The 23122-nt window shown below is 38.6% G+C and overlaps 2 protein-coding genes across 3 annotated transcripts in view; both read left to right on the forward strand.

Annotated features, from left to right (window-relative positions):
* The first annotated feature begins 351 nt into the window (after positions 1-351).
* LOC106053082 (organic cation transporter protein-like) lies at positions 352-13567 on the forward strand. Of its 2 annotated transcripts, XM_056028173.1 has the most exons (13): positions 352-580; positions 1606-1758; positions 1924-2081; positions 3238-3389; positions 4588-4816; positions 6409-6601; positions 7480-7606; positions 7831-7943; positions 9250-9384; positions 10576-10658; positions 11111-11231; positions 11909-11981; positions 13159-13567. In XM_056028173.1, the coding sequence occupies exons 3-13, from the start codon at positions 1949-1951 to the stop codon at positions 13393-13395; spliced, it is 1596 nt and encodes a 531-aa protein (XP_055884148.1). In that variant the 5' UTR covers positions 352-580; positions 1606-1758; positions 1924-1948; the 3' UTR covers positions 13396-13567. The 2 variants fall into 2 exon arrangements, with proteins under 2 accessions (XP_055884148.1, XP_055884149.1); XM_056028174.1 differs by lacking the exon at positions 1606-1758.
* Positions 13568-18682: 5115 nt separating this feature from the next.
* LOC106053083 (protein rolling stone-like) overlaps positions 18683-23122 on the forward strand; it is a 112364-nt gene continuing 107924 nt past the window's right edge. The window contains exon 1 of the mRNA XM_056028176.1: positions 18683-18793. The gene's annotated coding sequence lies outside the window, so the exon portion shown is untranslated. The remainder of the gene's footprint in view (positions 18794-23122) is intronic.

Genomic DNA, 23122 nt, shown 5'->3' on the forward strand with positions numbered 1-23122 from the left:
TATTTTTAATAATAATTTATTTCTAATGAAAATAAAAATTGCTTTGCTTATTTAATTTTAAAAAGTAAACCTTTCGATTTTCAGAAAATAAAACTGTAGATGTTGCACAAGTACTTGTAAGATCTAAAATATCATGCTATTGGATTTTCATTATATTTTTCTAGTTTTTGAGATCTAAAAGGGACGGACGGACGGTCGGACAAACAACACAAAACTATAAGCCGGCTATTCTCCTTTCGGGGGCCGGTAGAAACAAAAAAAAAATCTAGTTAATGAAATATAATTCTATTTTGTTCTTACTTCACACCTTGCAGTGAATGACCTTTTTTTTTCATTCAATGAATTACTGTCTAAACGTAAACATTGGCGAACGAATGAATTGGCGTCACGCATCAGACTGATAAGCCTCGTTCTTTTCATAATAACTAGGTCGAGTCAACAGAACTAAGGAACTTAGACAATAACGTCCTAGTAAATTAAACGTCTCATTTTGGCTGCCTCCACAGCTCATCGAAAGTTTGCAGGACACTGCAAGTGATCTAACAGTTGATTTTGAAAAGAAGAAACTGACCCCCAGAAAGTAGGTGAACTCATTATTTGTGTCTTTATCATTGTCTATTTTATAATGTGTTAGGCACCTAGTTTATAGTAGTAGTTATTTAGCGACGCCCCATAGAAGACGTATGTTGAACGGGACTAGTGACGCTTGGGATATTTTGGGTTAGAGACTGGAAAATCAGTTAGCGATAGAATCCTCTAGGGTAAAGACGTGTTTATTTGACAGAGACTTTTACTGTGGCCTTTTCTTGGAATAAATATATGATAAATTGTTCATCAATGTTGACCACATCTCTTTACTCGTTAAATAGATCGTCTTGTTTATTCTGTATTGTTGATCAACTAAATTGAATACACCCGAACAATAAAACTCAAGCGCTTGCAGAGTAATTGATTGAAATTCAACAGTCATCTATAGTTGACCTCAAGGCAGTCTGAACAAGTACACCACATATGTCAAAAAATAAATTGGATATTTTAGGCTTACATTGTTATTTAGGGGTACCAAGTGAAAAATGTCAATTATTGTGACTGATACAAATGACAGAAGAGTTTGTTGTTGTTGCTGCTCCATCCTCGTGATCGAAGATCAGCAGTTCTATATTAAGACTTGAAAAGGCCTTACTCTATTTGATATAATGGCCTCTATTCGGGCCCTTTCCTAAGATTAGATACTATATGTATATGTTAGTACTAAATATTTATTGGGGCCCCAAAGCTACAGCTAGTTGTCTTGAATATGAGCGTACTAATGTGTTGCGTTATGGGATAGCAAGGTGCAGAATTATTGTTTCATTAATATAACCACAATATTAGAATATTTTAAACTCAATGTCATTATTCCATCAGTTTGTCATTATAACTTATATTTATTTAATTAAACAATTACATTGTTAACAGTGAGTCAATTATTTATTGTAAGCACGAAGGTGTCTGTTAAATGTCAGGGGCCCGGGAAAACGAGCTAAGGCGCTAACACAACCCTGGCATACTCGACTAGATTAACATATGCATACATGTAGGAAGTAATTGTATTCTCTTTTGAAGGAACCAGGAACCTAAAATTATGCGCAACACAAAGCTATAGCTTCGGCCACCAAGAAATACTTAGCACAGACATATAATATCTGGACTTATAAAGAGCCCCAAAAGAGTCCCATGTCTCAAATAACGTTTGAAGTCTAGATACGTAACTGGAAGGTACGTCTGCATTTTATAAGACAAGATGATAATCTGTTAATGACATGATAAAATTGTCACGTGACCATGAGATTATTATTTTAAAAAACTCTGACATTATCTAAGATTTATATTGAAATACTGTAGCATGTAATAATGTAATTTATGTTACTATTGTCGTATTAGTTATTTGCATCAGATAAGTTTTACAATGGACAGCCAACTGACCATCGATGACATCTTAGTGGACATTGGCTGCGGTAAAGCCCTATGGATTCTCCAGTTCTTGATTAACTCTCCCATGGCGGCCAGTTCTTGGAGTATGCTTCAGATGGCCTTCGCTGGTATGTTACGGAGTAGCTGTATGTATTAAATGTGTATGTGAGAGAGAGAGAGTGTAAACTCTGTGTGTGAGTTACAACCGAGAGAGTTTAAAGAATGATTCTCTTCTAGTTACCTTTACCGCCATGTTTATATCGGCGATCCTATAGCCGGGTATAGCCCAACTAGCAAGCTATGTAGTGTATCCAGTGCAAAGGATGTGGGTGAGGTATGTATCTCAAAAGTTTATGCTAATTCTCCGTGAACTTTTTTAAGCGTTGCAAAATCATTTCTACGTAATTTCGAGTGTGCTTCAGTTGTAGTGTAATTAATTTGTCTGATTTAGCTGGCCACTTAGCTTTTGGTCCTGCTTCGAATTCTACGGTAGCTTGTTGTGGTGATTGTGTTTGTATATAGACCATTGCGGACAACACTTTATAGAACCTTGGTTGTAAGATGTGAGGATTTCTATGTTTATTTATTTTATTTCTTATTATTTCATTGGTCGACTAGGTAAAGTGGGGTGACGGCCCTTGAGTCTGTTATTGTTGTTAGAGACCTGAGTTATGGAGCCTAGCGTACGATATGAGTAATATAGAAGTCAGTTTTATAATTATGTGTATATTCATTTAGTTGAAGTTTGATGTGTTGTCTTCAGCTACAGTTACCCTGATTACTTTTATTAAAGTTATATTTTTTGTTGTTAATTCATCTCTGGCGTCTCTTGAGTTATTGAAAGAGGTATTAGTACGTTCTGTGTCAAGTATAATCCCTGTAAGGAGTTCACATCAATCACAACACTTGTGCAACGTGAAGTCTCTGGTGACTTAATACAGTAGGTCTAATAACTTAGAATATTAGATCACGGAACCGCTTGCCTGAATCAGCTAAACAAAACAACAACAATAATATTTAGAAAGTCTCTAATTTACATGCACGAATAGATTAACAAAGGGATACGCAAATGGGCGTTACTATCTTCTGTTTTAGAGCTATAAATGAATAAGACAAGAAGATAAGATAAGCTATTAGAATACGGCATTCAATTATTAGTTATTAGGATGCCAACATATATTGCCAACAAAAGGGAGTGAATCAGAGTAGCAAATAGGGTTTAGTAGGGCTAACTTTAAGAAAAAGTAAACAATAAATAGCAATAAAATCATTCTTGTTATTTAGGTAAAGTTCCCAACTGGGAATGTGTCTCCAACGAGACCAAGAACTTTTCGCAGTCAGATTTCAATGTGTCAAGATTCAAGCAATGTTTTCTTGAGGGAGCACCTTGTCAACGCTTTCAGTTTGACAATAGCGCTTTGACTGTAGTCAATCAGGTAAGTCGAATCTTTGACAGATTTCTATATCAAGATATAAATATGATAACCCGAAATACAATTTAAAAAATAAGACATGTGATATACAATTCCACTTTCGAAGCACCCAAAATCATCTTTCTTTAACTAAATAAATAAATTATGGCTTTTATATAGCGCTTCTTTCATGCTTATAGCATGCTCAGAGCGCTCTCAGATATGGTAGGGGGGTGGGGCGGGGTATCTAGGAGAAGGTTTTTCCGTGCTGCCTTCAGGCGTTTAGTAAACACTACTCTGCCCGAGTCGGGTGTCGAACCTCGTGCCCCCTTCAAGCCAAGCCAAGTTCCAGCGCACTTAGCCTCTCGACCACTCTTCCCATATCGCTATTCAATTCCCCACGAGTCTCTAATTTCATCTATTTACTGTTTCCAAGCAAAGCCTATACATTAAAAATCATCTATTAGGAATTTATTTAAAATAACAAACCACCCAGTCCTTACTCTATAGGTTATTCCAAAATACCTTTTCAAAGACTCCATAACAAGAAATATTAATATGTCATGTAATGGTGTTAGTTGATGGGGTTATGCGCTGTGTAGTAAGTATAAACTGTAAAGATGGCTGCCTGGTCTTGCGGTTAGCGCGCTGGGCTGTCGCTTGGATTTACAGATGGTCCCGGGTTCAAACCCTGCCCGCTCCCATCCCCCGTCGTCCTGCGGGAGGTTTGGACTAGGAAGTAAACTATCTTCAACTCTGAAGGAACATCTGAAACAACAACAAAGAAGTAGTAGCTCTAGACAGCTAGTCCGACTAACCAATTTATAGCAGGCCTGACTGCAGACCTGAGACGTCACATCGAGGGGTCATCGAAACCAATTGCTTGTTGCCAAGTCACAGGTCTGCAGCCAGGCCTACTATAACAACGGATTTCAAACAAACCCACGTAGGAGTTGACCTTAAGACTTTCCACTCACTACAAACTGATCACCAGGTTCAGTCTCTCGTCTCTGACTTCAACTACTTGCATCAGCCGTTTACTCCCTTTGTATCTACATCAACTCTACTCAAAGGTTACACCAGAATTCCTGAGCCAATACAAACACACACACACACACACGCATACACACACCTAGTTATAAAACTATTGGATATTTTGATAACTGGATTTTCAGAAGCTATTCTATTTTATTCATATATATTCTTTATTTCTTACGAGAAGTGGTCTCTGGTTTGCGATCTGTCCTGGGTGCCTGCTACAGTGATCTCAATTCAGATGGCGGGAGTTCTGCTTGGCAACATGGTGTCCGGTCACCTGAGCGACCAGTTCGGCAGAAAGAGGACTCTGTATGGGTTCCTGGTCTGGCACAGTCTGTGTAATGTCGTGGCAGCTTTTTCCGTCTCGTGGCAAATGTTCGCTGTCTGCCGTTTCTTCATTGGCACAGGAATCGGTGAGAGAATCGTGAGAGAATCGTGAGAGAATCGTTAGTTGTTTACAGGGGGTGAGAAAGGCAGTACTGTCACCAGGAAAGACTTAGAGAGAGAGAGAGAGAGAAAGAAAGAGAGAGAGAGAGAAAGACTACAGTTGTGTTTGTCGTTCTCTCTCTATAAGCAACTCTTATTCATATTAAAGTTACCAATTAAAATTCACATTTCAATTTAAAATAACAAACCCACCTTATCACATCCCTATACCGTCACAGTAGACGGCACAATAAAAACCAGCTTCTCTCCCTTTACTTATTTTCGCCTTCTGATTTTTGACCCACACTACATATATCAGTAACCTTATCATTTTCTTTGTTTATTTCAGAGTGATAAACAAAAATGAATATTCTCATTTCCCCGTTGTTTTCTATATATCATGGTCGTTGTGCTGGCCACACGTCACCCTCGTTAAACGTGGGCCATAGAAACAGATGACCTTTACATCATCTGCCCTTACCTTTACCCACCTTTACCTATCCATTAGTCTGCTGGACCGTTGGGGCACCAAGCAAGTTTCGTCGACCGTCTTTCTCCATTCCTCCCGGTCTTTTGCCTTATTTAGAACCTCTTTCAATGGCAGGCCCGTTCATTCTTTTATGTTTTCCTCCCATCGCTTTCTCTGTCTGCCTCTTCTTCTTTTTCCTGGTACTGTTCCCTGAAGGAAGGTCTTTGCGAGCCCCGAAAATCTTATAATATGGTTTTGAGCTTGCGTTTTTTCACTATGGTTAGCAGGTCATCATGGGGTCCGATCGCTGCAGTAACCCTGTCTCTAATCTCTGGGGTTTGTGGTGCGGTCTTTGAACGTAATACCTAGGATCCTTCTGTAGCATCTCACTTCCATTGCTAGATTCCTTCTCTCTAACTCTTTAGTTAGCGTCCACGACTCACAAGCATATAAAAATGTGGCCATGACCAGGGAGCGCATCAGTCTGATTTTTGGTGCCTAGGGCTAAGCCCTTGTATTTCCATATTATTTTAAGTTTTGAAAGGGCTGCTGTGGACTGTGCTATTTGGGCCAATAGTTCGGGTTTTGTTCCCTCATCTGAGACAATAGCTCCGAGGTATTTGAAGCTGCTAACACTAGTTAGCTTTTCACCTCCAATACTGATGCCTCTTTTAAAGCCCTGATGGCTATTGGTCATAATTTGCGTTTTTTTTTTCGCATTTATTTGCATACCATATGCTGCGGAAGTCTTGTCAATGCGCATCATCAGGTCAGCTAGTTCTTCTTCTGTCCCTGCTAGGCCATCAATGTCATCTGCAAAGCGCAAGTTATTAATTCTTCTTCCTCCAATGCTTAAATGCTTACCTTCATAGGTACTCTGGAAATCTCCGTTCGCGAGACCACACTTGCCACCCCCTAAGGCCGCTACTGCTTGCCCTTCAAGTGTGATTATCTTGTGCTTTATTTTTACCAACTCTTGATATAAACCTTACACATAATGTCATATGTTAATATAAAAACATAATCTTTTATCTTTTCTCAAGACTGAAAAAATAAACATTCTAGCTACAGTGATGTTTCAGATTTATAAATAATCTTTCCTCTCTTCAGGTGGCATTCTGTCCATTGTGTTTCCTTACAGCATGGAGTTCCTTCCTCCCAAGTGGCGGCCAGTCGTGGCAGTTCTTCCCATCTGGATGGTGGGAGTCTTTGCGCTGACCGCCACAGCCTACCTCCTGCCCAACTGGTCACATATGCACATTGCTATTGGCCTTGTCCCATTGGCTCTGCTTCTAGGATGGGTGTGAGTACAGGTGACAAGATGTGCCTAAATACTGATCTAATAGCATATGTTAATGACCAGCTAAAAGAAATGCAAAATTTCAAAACCAGAAAAAAGATTCAATTCATCACAATATCTTATTATTGTACCATTCTCCCATAGTGCCATTAGTATTTAAATATATTTATTATTAGAAACCTTTTATCAACTCACTCTCTCTGTCAGTCTGTCTGGTAAAAAGCTTGTACACGCTATTTATCCCACACCCAATCTCATATCAAGCTGAAATTTTGAACAATTTCTACTTTTACATGCCAACAAATAATAAAATAAAAGAATTAGTTAATAAACTATTGGTAATTAATTATTTTATTTTGCTATGGAAAGGCTAGTTCATTATCTGCTTGCTGGAAAGAGACGTAATTATCTTAATTTTTGAAGAATTGTCCATAGATTACAAAAATAAAATATATTTTATATATTATATTTTATAGACATGAAAAATTGTTGTCGTTGGATACATCTGTTATGCTGTCATACTAGTGTGTAATGTTGAACATTATATATTATAGCTTTTATATAGCGCTACTTTCATGCTTATAGCATGCTCAGAGCGCTTTGGTCCAATCTCATTTGTTGACCGGTGGGGGGGGAGGGGGTATCTAGGAGTTGGTTTTCCGTGCTGCCTTTGGGCGCTCAGTAAACACAACTCTGCCCGAGTCGGGTGTCGAACCTCGAGCCCCCTTCTAGGTAGCCTAGCCAAGCCAACTTCAAGCGCACTTGGCCTCTCGACCACGCTTCCCACCACATTGCGTATTGTGTGGTTCTATCTGTTTCTATTTAGATATCTAACAGATGTTAGATATGAATTATATCATATTTTCCTCTCCCATCAACAGTTATCTACCAGAGAGTATACGCTGGCTTGCTGTGCATGATCGAGATAGGGAGGCTATCGATATAATTGACACACTATCTGAGAGAAATGGAAAATTACCTCCCTCTAACGCACGGTCAGTTATAGAAGTGAGTAGCCCATTACTTACTAATGTTAAAATATCTCGAAAACAAAACTATTTCAATTTTTTGGGGATAAATAATAAATTGTCCCATTATATCGCATCAACATTTCTCAATATCTCTTTGTCTTCTTGTTCTCTCTCTCAATGTATATGTATAAAATATCATAATGTACTATTGGAATAACTTTGACAACGAAAATAATTATTTTGATTTGTTATTTGGTCTAGAATGTAGCAAGAGAGAAACAGAAGAGCGACGGAAAGAAACACACTTACACTTATTTGGACTTATTTTCTGACTTGTACCTGGCCAAAATCACTTTGATTTTATGTTTCTTCTGGTAAGTTAAAGCCCGGGTACGCTATTCTGCCTCAACGTGGCACCCGGGTGGAAACGATTACTCAAGGAAGTAATTAGGCTAAATGAATAGCAAAATAAAACTCCTGTGGGAGTGTCCAAGGGAATGCGAGAGCTTCCCCATTGCAAGGTGCGGAGTTGAAAGAGAGCTTCCACGTCCCTGTCGATAATTCATGCGCCGTTCCTCAAGGGACCGTTATATTAATGGCGAGTCCTGCACGGTTATCTTGGTACAACATAGGAAAATGGCGGGGATTCCCGGTGTGCTCGGTCTTCGGCCATCTATTCTAGTCCATGAGCCCGGAGTGCCGGATACGTCGGAAATAGCAATGTCTTATATAGTCATTGACTTGGGCCTCTTCCAGACAGAACGGTTTGTTCAAGCAGGCTTACACGCCTAGAGTTCGAAGAGCCTTTAGCTCAACTCTTTTGACAATCACACGCTAAGTAAAAGAATTCAAAGTTAGTTTCCTTGAGAGTATTCTCAAATTTTTTTATTTTCCGTTGACACTGCAAATCTACTAAAATTTTCCAAAATGTGTCAAGCTAAAAAAAAAAGTATAAGCTTTCTTATTTAGAGTAGATCGTCCAGAGCCGTTTTCTCTACAGAGATGGGTCACACTGAAACAAATCGTTTTGGAAGCCCTCAACACTGACTTGCGACGTCACAAACAATAGCTCGTCAAGGATAATAATTTTTGTTTGTTATTATTATGTTAGAAACGAACGAGTAGTCATTCTCTTGCGCTACCAGGGTCGAGTTTCGTTAAAGGGAAACAAAATTCATCGTAGTCCCTTTATCAGTTTCCACTGAGGAATTTTCTGGTGATGTGGCAGGTCTGCAGCAGTCCTGCAGTACCGCCTGCTGACAGACAACGAGAATCTTCTTAGGAATGGTATGGGCCTTGAAGGTATCTAGGAGGTCGGTTGTCATTATTTCCTCAGTTGATATAACCATAGGATATATTGTTATTTTAGACAACTTCCATAACCGCTTCCAAACCTAGGCTCCCATATTTTCTTTGTTTTTCCATTTCGGTTTTCCAGATATTAGGGGATGGTGGCGATGTCAATGATGGTAGCGTTATTTTTTTCTTCTTTTTTGTCAATTAACAGCAGATCAAGGCGATTATAACGCTAAAACGTTTTTTTTTCAGTCAAAATATGCCTATCCCAGTACAATAAATGAATAAATGATCAGTAGACTCTAGAACCTATTATTATTATTATTATTAGATATAATTGAATTACATCTAGAATAAATCTAAAACAGTGTGTCCACTCTACAGGTTTGTGATGTCTCTAGTGACGTACGGAGTTGGTTTTGCAGTGTCCAGTTTCTCTGGAAATCTGTACCTGAACTATCTAATCATAACTCTACTAGACATTCCAGCACTGCCCCCAACTTTATGGGCATTGAACAGGTCTAGCATTTTTAAATTAATTGTATATTTATTACGAAGTAACAACAACATAAACTCTCATTGTAATATAAAAATAGAATTAATTTCTCATAATCAGAAAGATGCTTCTCAGTATTTGAATATTTTTATAATAAAATTATTACATGCCAAATGTATAAAAGGCAGTGGAATGTATGTTGTGATACTCGATTTAGAATCGTAACAAATGCCTTTAGTATTAAGAGACTTTGAATTGATTTAAGGAAAAGACATGTACCGGAAGCTCAAAATTGGAACCAGTGAAATCTGCCCATGTGGGGTATCACCAGAGAATGCAGACCACATCCTCCAAAACTGCTCTCTTTACCAAGAGACCCGTATAAGACACTGGCCCTAAATCACCCCAATAGAAAGAAAACTAAATGGAGAGCTCCCTGATTTGGAAACCACTGCGCAGTTCATCTCATGTATTGGTCTAGTCATCTGAACACTCCAACATAACAATGAGAGCGTAGAAGAGGAAGATTTAAGGAAAACATCTATTATATATTAGATTTTGTATTAACTGAGCACATAACTTTTTTTTTTAGTATATTGTAGATGACAATACTTAACTAGTCACGTTATTTTGGTTCTAATATTTTTAATGTGAACAAAATCATACGGTTGTGAATTGAATAAAAGGGGAGATAAGATAAACTAATGGAACGCATCAAGACTAAAGTTGTATCCCCTTTTACCTTTCAGCTTCTCCTCTCTCTCTTTCTCTTGTTTTGGTTTTCTTGCCTTGACTTCCTCTCCCGTTCTGTGTGTTTTTATTTTTTCTTTCTCCCTTTTTCACTCGATGTTCTTTCTATTTCCTTAATCTTTCTGCTCCCACTACTCTCTCTCTCTCTCTCTCTCTCTCTCTCTCTCTCTCTCTTTCTTACTTTCTCTATTTTTCTCTTTTTTCCTCTTTCTTTCTCCCTTTCTTTCCGCCCTATCTCTCTCTCTACGCTCATTTCTCCATGTCTAACCATCACAAACTATTGATCTAATAACCTCAGGAGCGTAGCTAAGAATTTTCCATCGTTTTGGGGCCCTTGCATTTTGCTTAATATTTAATTTATAATGTAAAAAAAAACACTCAATTGGGGGCCCCCTCAAGTAGGGGTGCAAGGGGATTTTCAACATTTAACCAAATAATAGTACATTCTTTTAATTAAAATACAGATTTGGGAGACGCTGGTCAGTCATTGGTCTGTTCGCAATTTCTACAGTTTGCGCAGGTGGATGTCTTGTGGCCATCTTTGCAGGTGGGTAAGTGACCCATGGGGGTCAGTTAGAGTTTAACATTGCTCGCAGGAGTTAGAAGAAAGGACGACATTTCTTTGGGGGACGCATTGAAAAAAATATTAGTAGAAAAAAAAAATTTTGCAGCACTCATGTCCTTTTCCATAACTATTGTCAGGTACCCATTAGAGCTGGGTGTATCAAGTACCTATTTAAGCTGGGTGTTTCAGGTACCCATTAGAGCTGGGTGTGTCAGGTACCCATTAAAGCTGGCTGTGTCAGGTACCCATTAGAGCTGGCTGGACTCAGAGGCGCCTTTAAGATCCTGAAATTAAAAAAAAGCCGGTTCAGAAACCAAGCCCTTTACCACTCAGCCAATCTATTCTTCGAGTTAATATGTTACTTTCATGATAGTGTACAGTTATTTTCATGCCATTCACGTGTTATTTTTGCGTTATTTCCATGTTACTTTTAGCCCCTGTTGAAAGTCGAGACACCCTCATTAAGTGGTTGACTATTTTATGTAAAGTAACCATCAATGCCGGGTGGGACGCTGTACAGACGTGGCAGTCGGAGCTATACCCTACAGTTGTCAGGTAAGTATTAGCTAGCTATAATTCCATTTCTATAGTCTATATACTGTGTCTATCCGGGGCTGGCAAAGACCTTCCTCCAGGGAACAGTACCAGGAAAAAGAAGAGGAGGAACAGAGAAAGCGATGGGAAGACAAAGTTAAAAGAATGGACGGCCCTACCATTGAAAGAGGTTCTATATAAAGCAAAAGACATAGGAATGGAGAAAGACGGTCGACAGATCTTAAATGGTGCCCCCAACGGTCCAACAGACTAAGGAATAGGTAAATGTAAAATCCAGTGTAGCACCATGTAAAAATGGGACACAAAAATATTTTGATTATTTGAAGATAAACAAAGAAAAATAATTGTAAATGATGGAATCAGTTTGGAAAACAAAAAAATATATTAAACTGATTATTTTTTCAAAATTCCAATTAATTTTTTATTTAAATATAAATCTTTCCAATTTATACAATTAATTTCATATTGTCTACACACTTTCAAGTATTTTTCTTTTTTTTTTTCTTGAAGAAATACAGGATAGTTTTGTCCATTTCTGTGAATGGAATCATTGCTTCCTAACTTTGAAATTGTGTTTTCATTGAAGATTCTCAATTTTTGGATTGGTTTTGGAGGGAAATGGGGGCAGGCGATTCAAACATCAAACTATTATTTTTACCTTGTTGTTTTCTCTGCAGAAATTTGGGATACGGGGCGTCCAACACTGCGGCAAGAGTAGGGGGGATAGCGGCTCCCTTTGTCATCAATCTGGTAAGAGAAAAACATTTTCCTTCAGATTGTTTTTGATGTCATTTTAAATTAGAAGAAAAAAAAATAACATAATTGTGTACATTATCGTTAAGGGAAAATTATTTTTAAAACTTTAATTATGGTCAAGCTCGAGTGCTATGTTTCAGAAAGATTCCGATATTCCTCAACATTTATTTTTATTAATCATAACTGCAATGATAGTAAGATGACTGTTAAAAGTAATCCGTCAAGGCACAGTGGTGGAAGCGCGAAGAAAGGATTGTCCAAACTAAAGTTGGCCCAACAATGTTAAAGAATGGACGGGTCTCTCTATTGATATTGTCACGAATCTCACTATCCAGGCTCTCTGCAAACTGCACCACACGACACCACCAACACTAAAGTACTTGACAATTAAACACAACCATTTGCTGTCAATTTAAATAATCCTATCTGACTAACTTTAAATGCACTTCAAATTAAACATCTTTGAGGCCTCTCACACTTAAAGTATCTCTGATGTCTCTCACTTAAAACATCTATGATGTCTATTACTTAAAACATCTCTGATGTCTCACACTTAAAGTATCTATGATGTCTCTCACTTAAAACATCTCTGATGTCTCACAATTAAAACATCTCTGATGTCTCTCACTTAAAACATCTCTGATGTCTCTCACTTAAAACATCCATGATGACTCTCACTTAAAACATCCATGATGTCTCTCACTTAAAACATCCATGATGACTCTCACTTAAAACATCCATGATGTCTGTCACTTAAAACATCCATGATGTCTCTCACTTAAAACATCCATGATGTCTCTCACTTAAAACATCCATGATGACTCTCACTTAAAACATCTCTGATTTCTCTCACTTAAAACATCCATGATGTCTCTCACTTAAAACATCCATGATGACTCTCACTTAAAACATCCATGATGTCTCTCACTTAAAACATCTCTGATGTCTCTCACTTCAAACATCTTTGATGTCTCTTTCACGTTTTGCACACAGAGTCCACAGCCATGTGTAAAACTACTTAAAGAAATGTAGAACACATTATACAAACCTTAGACTGTCTTTTTCCGATTGCACCTAAAGGAAAAAATATTTGTGACATTGTTTAGCGTCCAATCAGAAACTTCCTTCCTTGGCTAGTTCACATTTAAATCTTCTACTTACTGTCCAACAGGATCATCTGATGATGACCTTCAGTATAACGACCAGTGTGACCTTCGTCTGCTTAGCTCTCTGCTTCACTCTCCCTGAAACTCTGAACAGGCCACTGGAAGACAACATCCTCAGACCCATGTCAGACAGTTCAGATACGTCACTACCAGTAGCAGACGATACAGTCTCTGAAGAGCATCTCAATGGAAATATTCAAGGTCACAGCCAGAGAGAACAGCTAAAGAGTTCCCCGATATAGCCTTGGTAACACAGTGCCCTTACCGTAATCGTTCATGGAACACATGTGATTGTATCGAATCTGTACTCGATTCCTTTATTCAATGTAATCGTTGTTTATCGTAATGATTCTATACGTATGTAGCAAATCTGTGTACAGTGTTAGTTCAGTTTATTAAAGCCGTAGAATACATTCTTGTTGCTTTGCTATGTCTCAATCAGAAGTGAAGTATTCCATTTTAAACACGTTTTCTCTTTCTAGGTTTGGCCTTGACCTTAGAGTGCTGGTACAAAATTTGTTCACGTCTGCCAGCAATCAGGAGTACACGACCCCTTGCTATGCTATTTCAATTGTATTTATATTGTCTGTCTTTCTGACAATTCGAATGCCCTATTGTATTTTCTGAACTTGAAATAGATCTTGAGGCTATGACTGCACCGTGGTCTTTCTTACATCTGAAATTGTGTAAAGTGTAAACTGCAGGGATGCCCAATCTATTTCTACTTGCGGGCCATTTCATTTTCCGACACTCGTGTCGCGGGCCACATCAACGGAAAGATAAGGAAAACAAAATTAAATTGGCCTGAAAATATTTGAACAGAAACCATTTGATGGAGAACTTTAATTAATGTGATTTTTGGAGTCTATTTTTTTTTTTTTTTTGCTAAGTAGGAAAATGGCTTCATTTTCGAAAATGGCTTCATTTTCTGCTTATAAAGTTAGCGACATTGGAGCTTGCAGACTCGTTTTTATGTCCCTTTTTTGTAAATATTCCCATTGATTCTCCAATCTCCAATCTTTTTTTTTTCGCGGCTTAAATAAAAAATGACGTCACATTTGTTTTATAACGCCGTTTATATGTTATTGTTTGTTTTTTAAACAGCCACACTTTTTAATTTCTTACTATCACCCGTTCACTTTTCCTGTTAGATTCTACATCCAGTCAGATTTCTTAAACAAATTTCAAAGGTCATGAACCAATCCATCAGACGACATTGAGGGCCCTATCGTAGATCAAGATACACTTTTCAACTTTTTCATATAAAGGGAGAGTTTCTAAACTTTGTACCGACGTTTCGGCGGGCCGTATGGAATCACGTCGCGGACAGGATCTGGACGAGGGCCGTATATTAAGCATCACTGATGTAAAGAGACAGTATTTTAAGAACAGACATAAAATTCATGTACAGTTGTTATGATTGTCTATTTATAACGTGAGCATGGACCGGCAGCGGAACTCTGCCAGTTTTACGTGTTTCGGCTGTTCCTTCGGATGTTCCTTCAGAGTTGAAGATAGTTTACTTTCTAGTCCAAACCTCCCGCAAGACGACGGGGGATGGGAGCGGACAGGGTTTGAGCCCGGGACCATCGACCATATTTAGGCACAGCTTGTGTGGGCAATGTAGATCGGATTTTCTGTAACGTTTCTGCTCCCGCCTAGAGCCTCACCACATTTAAACGCGTTCTCGAAAACCCTGTCAGAGCCTCCCTGTACTAAATCCGGCTCTTAGTTAATGTTACAGCGAGCCGGCGGGCACTTTGAAAATGTTACAAACGTGTTGGTCCACAGTGACCCTTGACCTTGCCGGACGCCATATCGTCAGACCACTTGAAGATAACGTGTTTGGGCAGACGTGACGGCAAACTTACATTAAAACGGCATTGTGTCATAAAATATGGGAGAGAACTCCCAAAAATGAACGGAAGCCGTCTGCGAGCATGTCATTGGAAGCCAAACAAACATCCTTGTATAGCAGACGATAATTCTAGACGTATGATTCCTTCTCTAACTAAAAATGGCGGGTAGCTAGTAATTTGAGGAATTCACAGAGGAACTCGTATAAAATGGAATATCTTTTTATTTTTAAATGGATTTGCTTGTCCTTCACACATCGACCATGTCTGGGTTTCAACAAATCAGATTCTTTACACCCCAAAACCAGCATAACTTATCTTCAATCATTAAAATGATTGTTTTTCTAGAAAACTTGTCTAGTATCAGTCAGGGGTGGACTGGCTATAGGGCATATGGGCAAATGCCTGGTGGGCCAGTACCCAAATGGGTCGGTAAGACCACAGTAATCATGTTCTTTTTTTTATATCACGTCTGTATTTTATAAGATAAAGGCCGCATGTCACTAAGGCACGTGTTAAATTGTTAAATGTTTTATAGTATTCTCTTACAAAAGGGTCCCTCTGAGTGACATATGTATATTCACTGTATGCATGTGTACAGCTATCGATACACTATCAAACTTAACATGATGATTTTGAGGACAGGTAGACCTAGAACATGTCCATTGTGTAGTATACAATTTATGGGCCGGATGGTATATTATAAAAATTCCTGGGCCAATTTTGACACCCAGTCCGCCCCTGGAATCAGTAGAGTATAGAAAAAGGTTGCCTGAATCAGCCAGTAAAACCTATGACTTAGTAAAGTTCCTCTTTTAGATGATGTAAATGTCATCTGTTTCTGTGGCCCACGGTTAGTGAGGGTATCATGTGGCCAGCACAACGACCAACCGCCTTTACTTTCCCCAATTATTGTGAGGTACCCATTAGAGCTGGGTGGACTCAAAGGCGCCCAAAAAGGTCCGGAAATTAAAAATCACAGTCTTCACCAGGATTCGAACCCGCTGAGTTTAACTCTCCTATTAACGTGCACAACTAGATTGACAAATGGATACGCGTAGGACGTAATTATCTTCTCTGCTTGAACTTCTGTATTTTATAAGATAAGAACCTGGCTGGCTTAATCCTTCTTAAACGGAGTTCTGTAAGGATGCACACACAAAAAAAAACACAACATCTTTTCTACTTAGAAGCCACACGCATTATTGTATCGAGTGGGTGCAATCCTTGTAGTATAGACTGGACCATACTTCACCTTTTACCTTTACCCTAACCCCTTAGTCTCTATCCCAAAAGAAAATCTGCTGCCGAGGACAAACGCAGACGACGAAAAGAAATTCTAAATCGATGGTTATGCTTGCCCTGGATGTGGCAAAATATGCAGGTCACAGCTGGGGCTGCGCAGCCACGGGAAATACTGTATTCCTCATTAATCTTCGGACTCGAAGCCTTATTATTATCCCTTAGTCTGTTGGACCGTTGGGGTACCATGCAAGATTTGTCGACCGTCTTCTCTATTCCTCTGTCTTTTGTCTTAGATAGAACCTCTTTTAATGGCAGGATGCTGTCTTCCCATCGCTTTCTCTTTACTGTACAACAGTAGAAAAATAGTCGATTCTCAATTCTATTTCCTGTTTACGTGTAGCAGACGACACCAATTCTCTTTCCGGTGTTTTCAGAAGTACCCCATTGGGAATTGATAACCAAATAAGTTTGTCGTAAAAGTGTATATAACATGGAAAAAAAATAAAATGGGTGAGGGGGGGGGTGTCTAAGTTTTTCTGTCTGTTGATTTTATCTGTTTTATAGCTCGCGCCAAATTGTTGCAAAAAAAATTGTTATTTTAATTTTCCCAACAGACACACCTTCAACTCAAACACACACACACACACACAAAGAAGAGAAAAAAACTTATTTTCGTTTCTGGTATACGTTTGTTCGGAGTTACCGTTCAGCTACATTCATCTGTTTACTTGGTCTTCAGAGGCGATGGATCTGATCTGACAAAGAGCAACCAAAGCTCTCGATTTGTTCCGATCTGAGAGCAGGCTCCATAGCTCTACCTTTCCCAAAACGAAAATTTGGTCAGAGCTAAGAAGGTCAGTGTCCACTCAACAGGGGGGAGGAGTATCACATTACGTCAATGTTTTGCGACATATATAAATAACAAAAAATAAAATTGGTCCAATCACACGGTGAGATTAGATTAGAGCTAAAGAAGGACCTAAAGAAGACTTAAAGAAGACCTAAAGAAAACATAAAGAAGACCTAAAGAAGGACCTAAAGAAGACCTAAAGAAAGACCTCAAAAAGCCAAAGGCAGTAAAGTGTTATCTTCTTCATTAAATATTCAAAATGATTGCGTGGGTCATTAACTCTTTCTCTCCTAATTAACGATATTCTTGTTTATTTGACCCCAATAAATTAAATTGATTTTTTGGTTTTATAAACTTTAATTTGTGTTATATAAAAAGAGCATGCATTCTCCTATAATAATTCAATACCAAAAGTAACGTTTTCTGATTACAAACAAAAATGTTATTGAAGTTTAATCATAACAGGGTAGAATGCACAAATGTGAAAAATGAACAATTCTGTCAGAACATGGAAAATAATTGCAGAGGTTAAGAGTTAAATAGCTGTGACATGACTACACAGCTGTGACATGGCTACACATTTCCAGATTGTAATAAGTGGATACCCAGGACTAGATTTTTTTTTTCTGGAGTCTGTTCTTATGACCTTTTTCAATGTTCAGTATCAATGCCATTCATAATATTAATAAATCTAAACGCATGTTTTATTTGTGATGAATTAAACAGAGTAGGCCTTTATGTAAATTAAATTTCATTTTCCTTGTATATATTTTTTTTATGTCGTGGCTCTCTTTTAGGGGTGAGGCACTAGGTCAGGGGTTCTCAACCTGTGGGTCGCGACCCCCTTGTGGGTCGATCGACCATTTACCAGGAGTCGCCTAAGACCATCGAAAATATGAATTGCTATTGCCTACTCTTCTATTGCTGTGTGTGTGTGTGTGTGGAGAGAGGGGTCGAGGCAGAGTGGGGGATTGTAAAAAGGGTGTGAACCGCTGCACTAGGTGGTCGCATAGTCTGGCCCTGTCGTTTATACGTCCCTTAGGCTTTTTTTTTACCTTTACCTATCCCCTTAGTCTGTTGGATCGTTGGGGCACCATGCAAGATTAGTCGACCGTCTTTCTCCATTCCTCTCTGTCTTTTGAATTAGTTAGAACATCTTTCTATGACAGGCACGTCCATTCTTTTATGTTGTCTTCCCATCGCTTTCTCTGTCTGGCACTTCTTTTTTTTCCTGGTAATGTTCTTTGAAAGAAGGTCTTTGTAAGCCCCGAAGACCTTGTAATTTGGCCATAGATTTTCAACTTGCGATTTTTTCTTTTTTACGATAGTTAACAGGTCATCATGGAGTCAAATCGCAGCAGTGGCCCTGTCTCTAATCTTTTGGTTTGTGATGCGGTCTTTAAATGTGATACCTAGGATCCTTCTTTAGCATCTCAACTCCATTGCTAGGATCCTCCTTTCTAGCTCTGCAGTTAGACCTTAAGCTAGGGTTTATATTTTCTATCGCTTTCGATGACGCAATTGTAGTCGATTTTTTTGTTTTTTAAATTCTCATTAGCTACGAAACAAATAAGCCACGCAAAAACAAGAATTTAAAATGAAATTTCCTTCCATCCATGTGACATGAAGGACTGTAACTGTACTTTGGGAATGGAAACTGAATGCTAAGCCAACAGTACCTATGTTTTTGTAAGTATTAGATCTAGATCTCTATATAAGTGAATTATTTGTTTTAGATCTAGATGTGATGTAGACATTGAAGGATTTTAAATAATTTGATCTACTGATCTAGATCTGATCTTATCTTATAAGATTAAAAATACAGACGTCACTTCACACGATTCTTAAAGACAACCTGCACCCATTAAACCACTGTTACATTCGATGTGAACAAAAGTGGTCGCCCCTTTTCATTAGGACTAAAACAGAAAGATTTTAAAACTCCTTCATCTCACTTTCGGTCAGAGTGTTACAAGATCAGCTGTCGTCATCGAGAAGTACATAGAAGTCTAAGTCATAAAGCGCTGGTTGTGAGTGTGTATGTGTTTCGTGTGTGAATGTTGTTCGTATTTAAATCTATACTGTTATTGTTACAGTAGTTAAGCCGAGATGGTAAATTGTAGTCAAACCGAATTTTCATTTGATGGAACCAATAAAAATTATCTTATCTATCTTCTCATAATAGTTAGATTACATAGTGATAGAATCCACCTAAATAGTTTTTGTTACCTACTGATTGTTTAGTGAAATAAGATTGAAATAAGATTGTTTCAGTGACTGATTGTCTTATAAGTTTGGGACGTTCCATCTGCTATGTCGATCATTACGTCCTAGTCCGAAGCAAGACGTCAGGGGATGGTGTATGAAGTTAGTGTGAACTGATATATCGCGATGCTGTCTCATGAGTTAGATGTTTACGGTGATTTAGGTCAAGTCAGATCATACTGGGACAATATCTTCAAACTTTGACTGGAAATGGTCGGAACATTTTTTAAACTTGTATTTCGGATCATGAATTCCCCCCCCCCCCCCATAATGGATGGCTGCCCGTGTGATGTATGTTACTATACACTTATCGAAATGATGTCTGAGTTAATCTTGATCTAACTGGTTTCCCAACTCTAGCATCATTGGAGTTAAGTCTGGCATAGTTTTTTGGGTCAGTCTAATAGCGTAACATAAACAGCAGTGACATATTTTTCTCTGACTGAATAATATTACAGGGGCGGACTGAGTGTCCAAAATCGGCCCGTCTACGTTTAAAGTGCCTTTTAATTGTGTAACATTTAAACATAACATATATACGCGGCAACGTTATATCCAGATACCCAACTTTTTCTAGCTGACTTCCTCTCTTCTTGTTTACACACTCGTCACTTCCCCAAAGTCCCCTAACTCTCCGATACCCAACACTTGACCGTGTGTCACGGTTGACCTCACACAGTAACCGTGTCACAACAATTAGTATTACACAGTAGTAAAATTTCTATCTTATCTTATCTTATCTTATCTTATATAATACAAACGTTACTTCAAAAAAGAAGATGATTACGTCCTACACGTCATGCATTTAGTCATGCATATTAACCAATGACTTAAATTCTGCCAAGTCACTGGTTTTCCTGGCTAGCTCAGGCAACCCGTCCTAGCATAGGAGACGAGGAATGTGCCTTTATCTTTGTGTCTTTCAGAGTATTTTATTAAATTTTGTTTTTGTATTTGAAGATTAAGGTTCAGTGTCTTATGTATAATTGCTACTTTACTTTTGAGTCTTCTGTCCTGAAGGCTTTCTAAATTTAGTGATTTTACTAAAGGTGTTACTCTGGTCAAATGTGAATATTCGTTTGTTATGAATCTCTGCTCTATTTTGTGTCTGTTCCAGTTTCTTAATGCTTTCTTTTAAACACAACGGCCACTTTTATAAAAGAATATTATGAAACAATTAACAATTTAAAACATGGTGGCATTCATGCGGTCCTTTCGACGGCCTACCAGCCCCATTTTGGGTACCGGCCCACCGGGCATTAGCCCGAATGTCCATCCAGCCAGTCCGCCCCTGGATACATTTTACTTCGGTTGTGTGTATTCACTGTGTATCCTAGGAGTTCTACAAATATTTACAGCACATGCAGAAACAAACTTAATTCCATTCCTGCAATTTTCTTCAACTTAATATTAGCAGTTTGGAATCGACTTGGTTTGTGATCAAGTTCCGGTTGTCTTTCTTACAGACAGCCATTAGCCTCGTTGTGAGATGCAAGTAGGTTATGACATTCGGGGTCACGTTCTGTCTCAATCGGAATTAGTGGGCAAAGGGCGATTTAATGGTTCTAGGAACCTGCCACCCGACTCTGCTTTGTAATTTCTAGATCTTGTTTTTAGATGTTCCAAGCTGCTAATGAGTGATGATATTGTAATATCAGCAAACATCTAGCGCTTTATATAAATACTTTTCACCGTCTGTGTTTAAGATTTTTTTTAGTTTATTTTAAGCCGACCCCTGAATGGGGAAAAGCCGCTATTAGTTTTGTGTAAACTGTCTGTTGGACACAATAAGATCTCAAAAAAGAGATATAAAAAATCATATCTTAGCATACGATGTGACTTGTAAAGTCAAGATACAGCGGCTACTTTTTTTTCTCTTAAAAGCAAACCGTTTTGTTTTCAAAATTAATTATGCAAGCGATTTTCTCTTTAAAATACACCACTTCTAAAAGTATACATAAATGTTACCGATATATTACCAAAGAAATAAAATTACTTATTGTTGGAAAAGTAGATTATTACCAATGCGAATATTTTGTAAGCCATTACTGTTAATGGTTCTATAAAACCTAGTAAAGTAAAATAATTCCTTTTCCATTTATCTTAGACCACACCACCTTCATCCGATTTGTCACGCTTTTACACCGAATCAGAAACCCCATTGGTAGCGAACCATGCTGAGAATTACTCCCTTAGAGCTCGGAAGAGGAAGCGGTCAGTAAAATTTAAGGTCGCCTTGTCCCCGTACAAGGACAGCCCTAGTGTCGCACATGTACCAGTTCCCTCTCTCATATCCTTGTCCCGTACAAGGACAGCCCTTGTGTCGCACATGTACCAATTCTCTCTCTCATATCCTTGTCCCCGTACAAGGACAGCCTTTGTGTCGCACATGTACCAATTCTCTCTCTCATATCCCTGTCCCCGTACAAGGACAGCCTTTGTGTCGCACATGTACCAGTTCTCTCTCTCATATCCTTGTCCCCGTACAAGGACAGCCTCTGTGTGGCACATAAACCTGTTTTCTCTCTTAAATTCTTGTCCCGATCGTCCTTCGTTCAAAACGCGACATTCCTAAAGAATGTGCTCTATTGTCTCATCGTCCTCGACGCAGTGGCGGCACCGTGAGTCGTAGTTCTCCCTGAACCGTCCAAAGTACGCGCCTATTGGACAATGACCCACTCAGAACTGGGCTAGGGCGGCGTGTTCCGCACAATTGAGCTCTCAGAACGCGTCCTTTCGTTCTGGTCTACTCAACTGCCTCTGGAGCTCTCGGACTTTATCGGAAGCATCCCAACCGTCGAACCAAAGTGCCGACAAACGGGTGTCGGCCAGGGATCGAACACTCGCGAGAGTGCACGGTTCATCGTGTAAGGTTGCCGTTTGCGCCGCAGACTTCGCTAAAAAAAAGTCATCCTTCTGATGACTGACCAGACCACAATGGGCTTGAGCTGCAGAAGACGTTCAACCACCGCTTTTACACCAGCGCAGCTCACTTCTTGTTCTGCCTCGATAGACAACAACATTAGATAGATACGTTAACTAAAGCCTAGTTTGTCTTTTTCTTTTTAATTTGTTTGTACCGACTGAAAGCCTCGCCCCCGACACTACATTTATATAAAAAAGCTAAGATCAACTCACTCTGTCTGTATGGCCAAAAGTTTGTACACGTTATTTCTCCCACACCCAATCTCGGATTAAGCTGAAACTTTGTAAAATTATTTCTTTACCTTATAACGCAAAAATCAATAAAAAAAATGTTAATTAACAATTGGTAAATGATTATTTTGTCTGGTATCTTGAACAATGGAAAGAAATCGTACTTGACAGATGTGGTGGTATAAGCTGAATTAGTCCCTTTGAGTACTCTTGAGCCCTGAGTAAAAATGTTTTATGCATTTAAAAAACTGTGATGTAAACATTCACCAAGATACCCCCTTCATCGCTCCCTCTTTCCCAACTGGTCCAGACAAGTGATAGGATCATAGCGCATTCAGAAGGCTAAAAGCTAAACAAAAACAATTGGTAAAACAATTTTAAATATCACCAATTTCTCATGTCTAGGGGATACACGCTTAGGAATGATATACACTAATTGATACAATTACTTAATATAAGCTTTGAGGCTGTTTTTTTTTAATATATATTTTTTATGTTGTTTTTTTTTGTTAGTTTTTTTTTTGCATGGCGGCCTTTTGGGGAGATTCTGATACAATTTAATAGAAATCATGCGATTTTTTAGAATAGCGGCATTTT

The sequence above is a fragment of the Biomphalaria glabrata genome, chromosome 4 (assembly GCF_947242115.1).
Source record: "Biomphalaria glabrata chromosome 4, xgBioGlab47.1, whole genome shotgun sequence".
Classification (NCBI taxonomy): Eukaryota; Metazoa; Mollusca; class Gastropoda; family Planorbidae; genus Biomphalaria; species Biomphalaria glabrata.

Coding starts and splice junctions, on each gene's coding strand:
- LOC106053082 (XM_056028173.1), top strand. CDS start 1,949: ATGGACAGCCAACTGACCATCGATGACATCTTAGTGGACATTGGCTGC. Junction 4,817..6,408: donor CTTCATTGGCACAGGAATCG/GTGAGAGAATCG, acceptor TCCTCTCTTCAG/GTGGCATTCTGTCCATTGTG. Junction 10,659..11,110: donor TCTTGTGGCCATCTTTGCAG/GTGGGTAAGTGA, acceptor TGTTACTTTTAG/CCCCTGTTGAAAGTCGAGAC.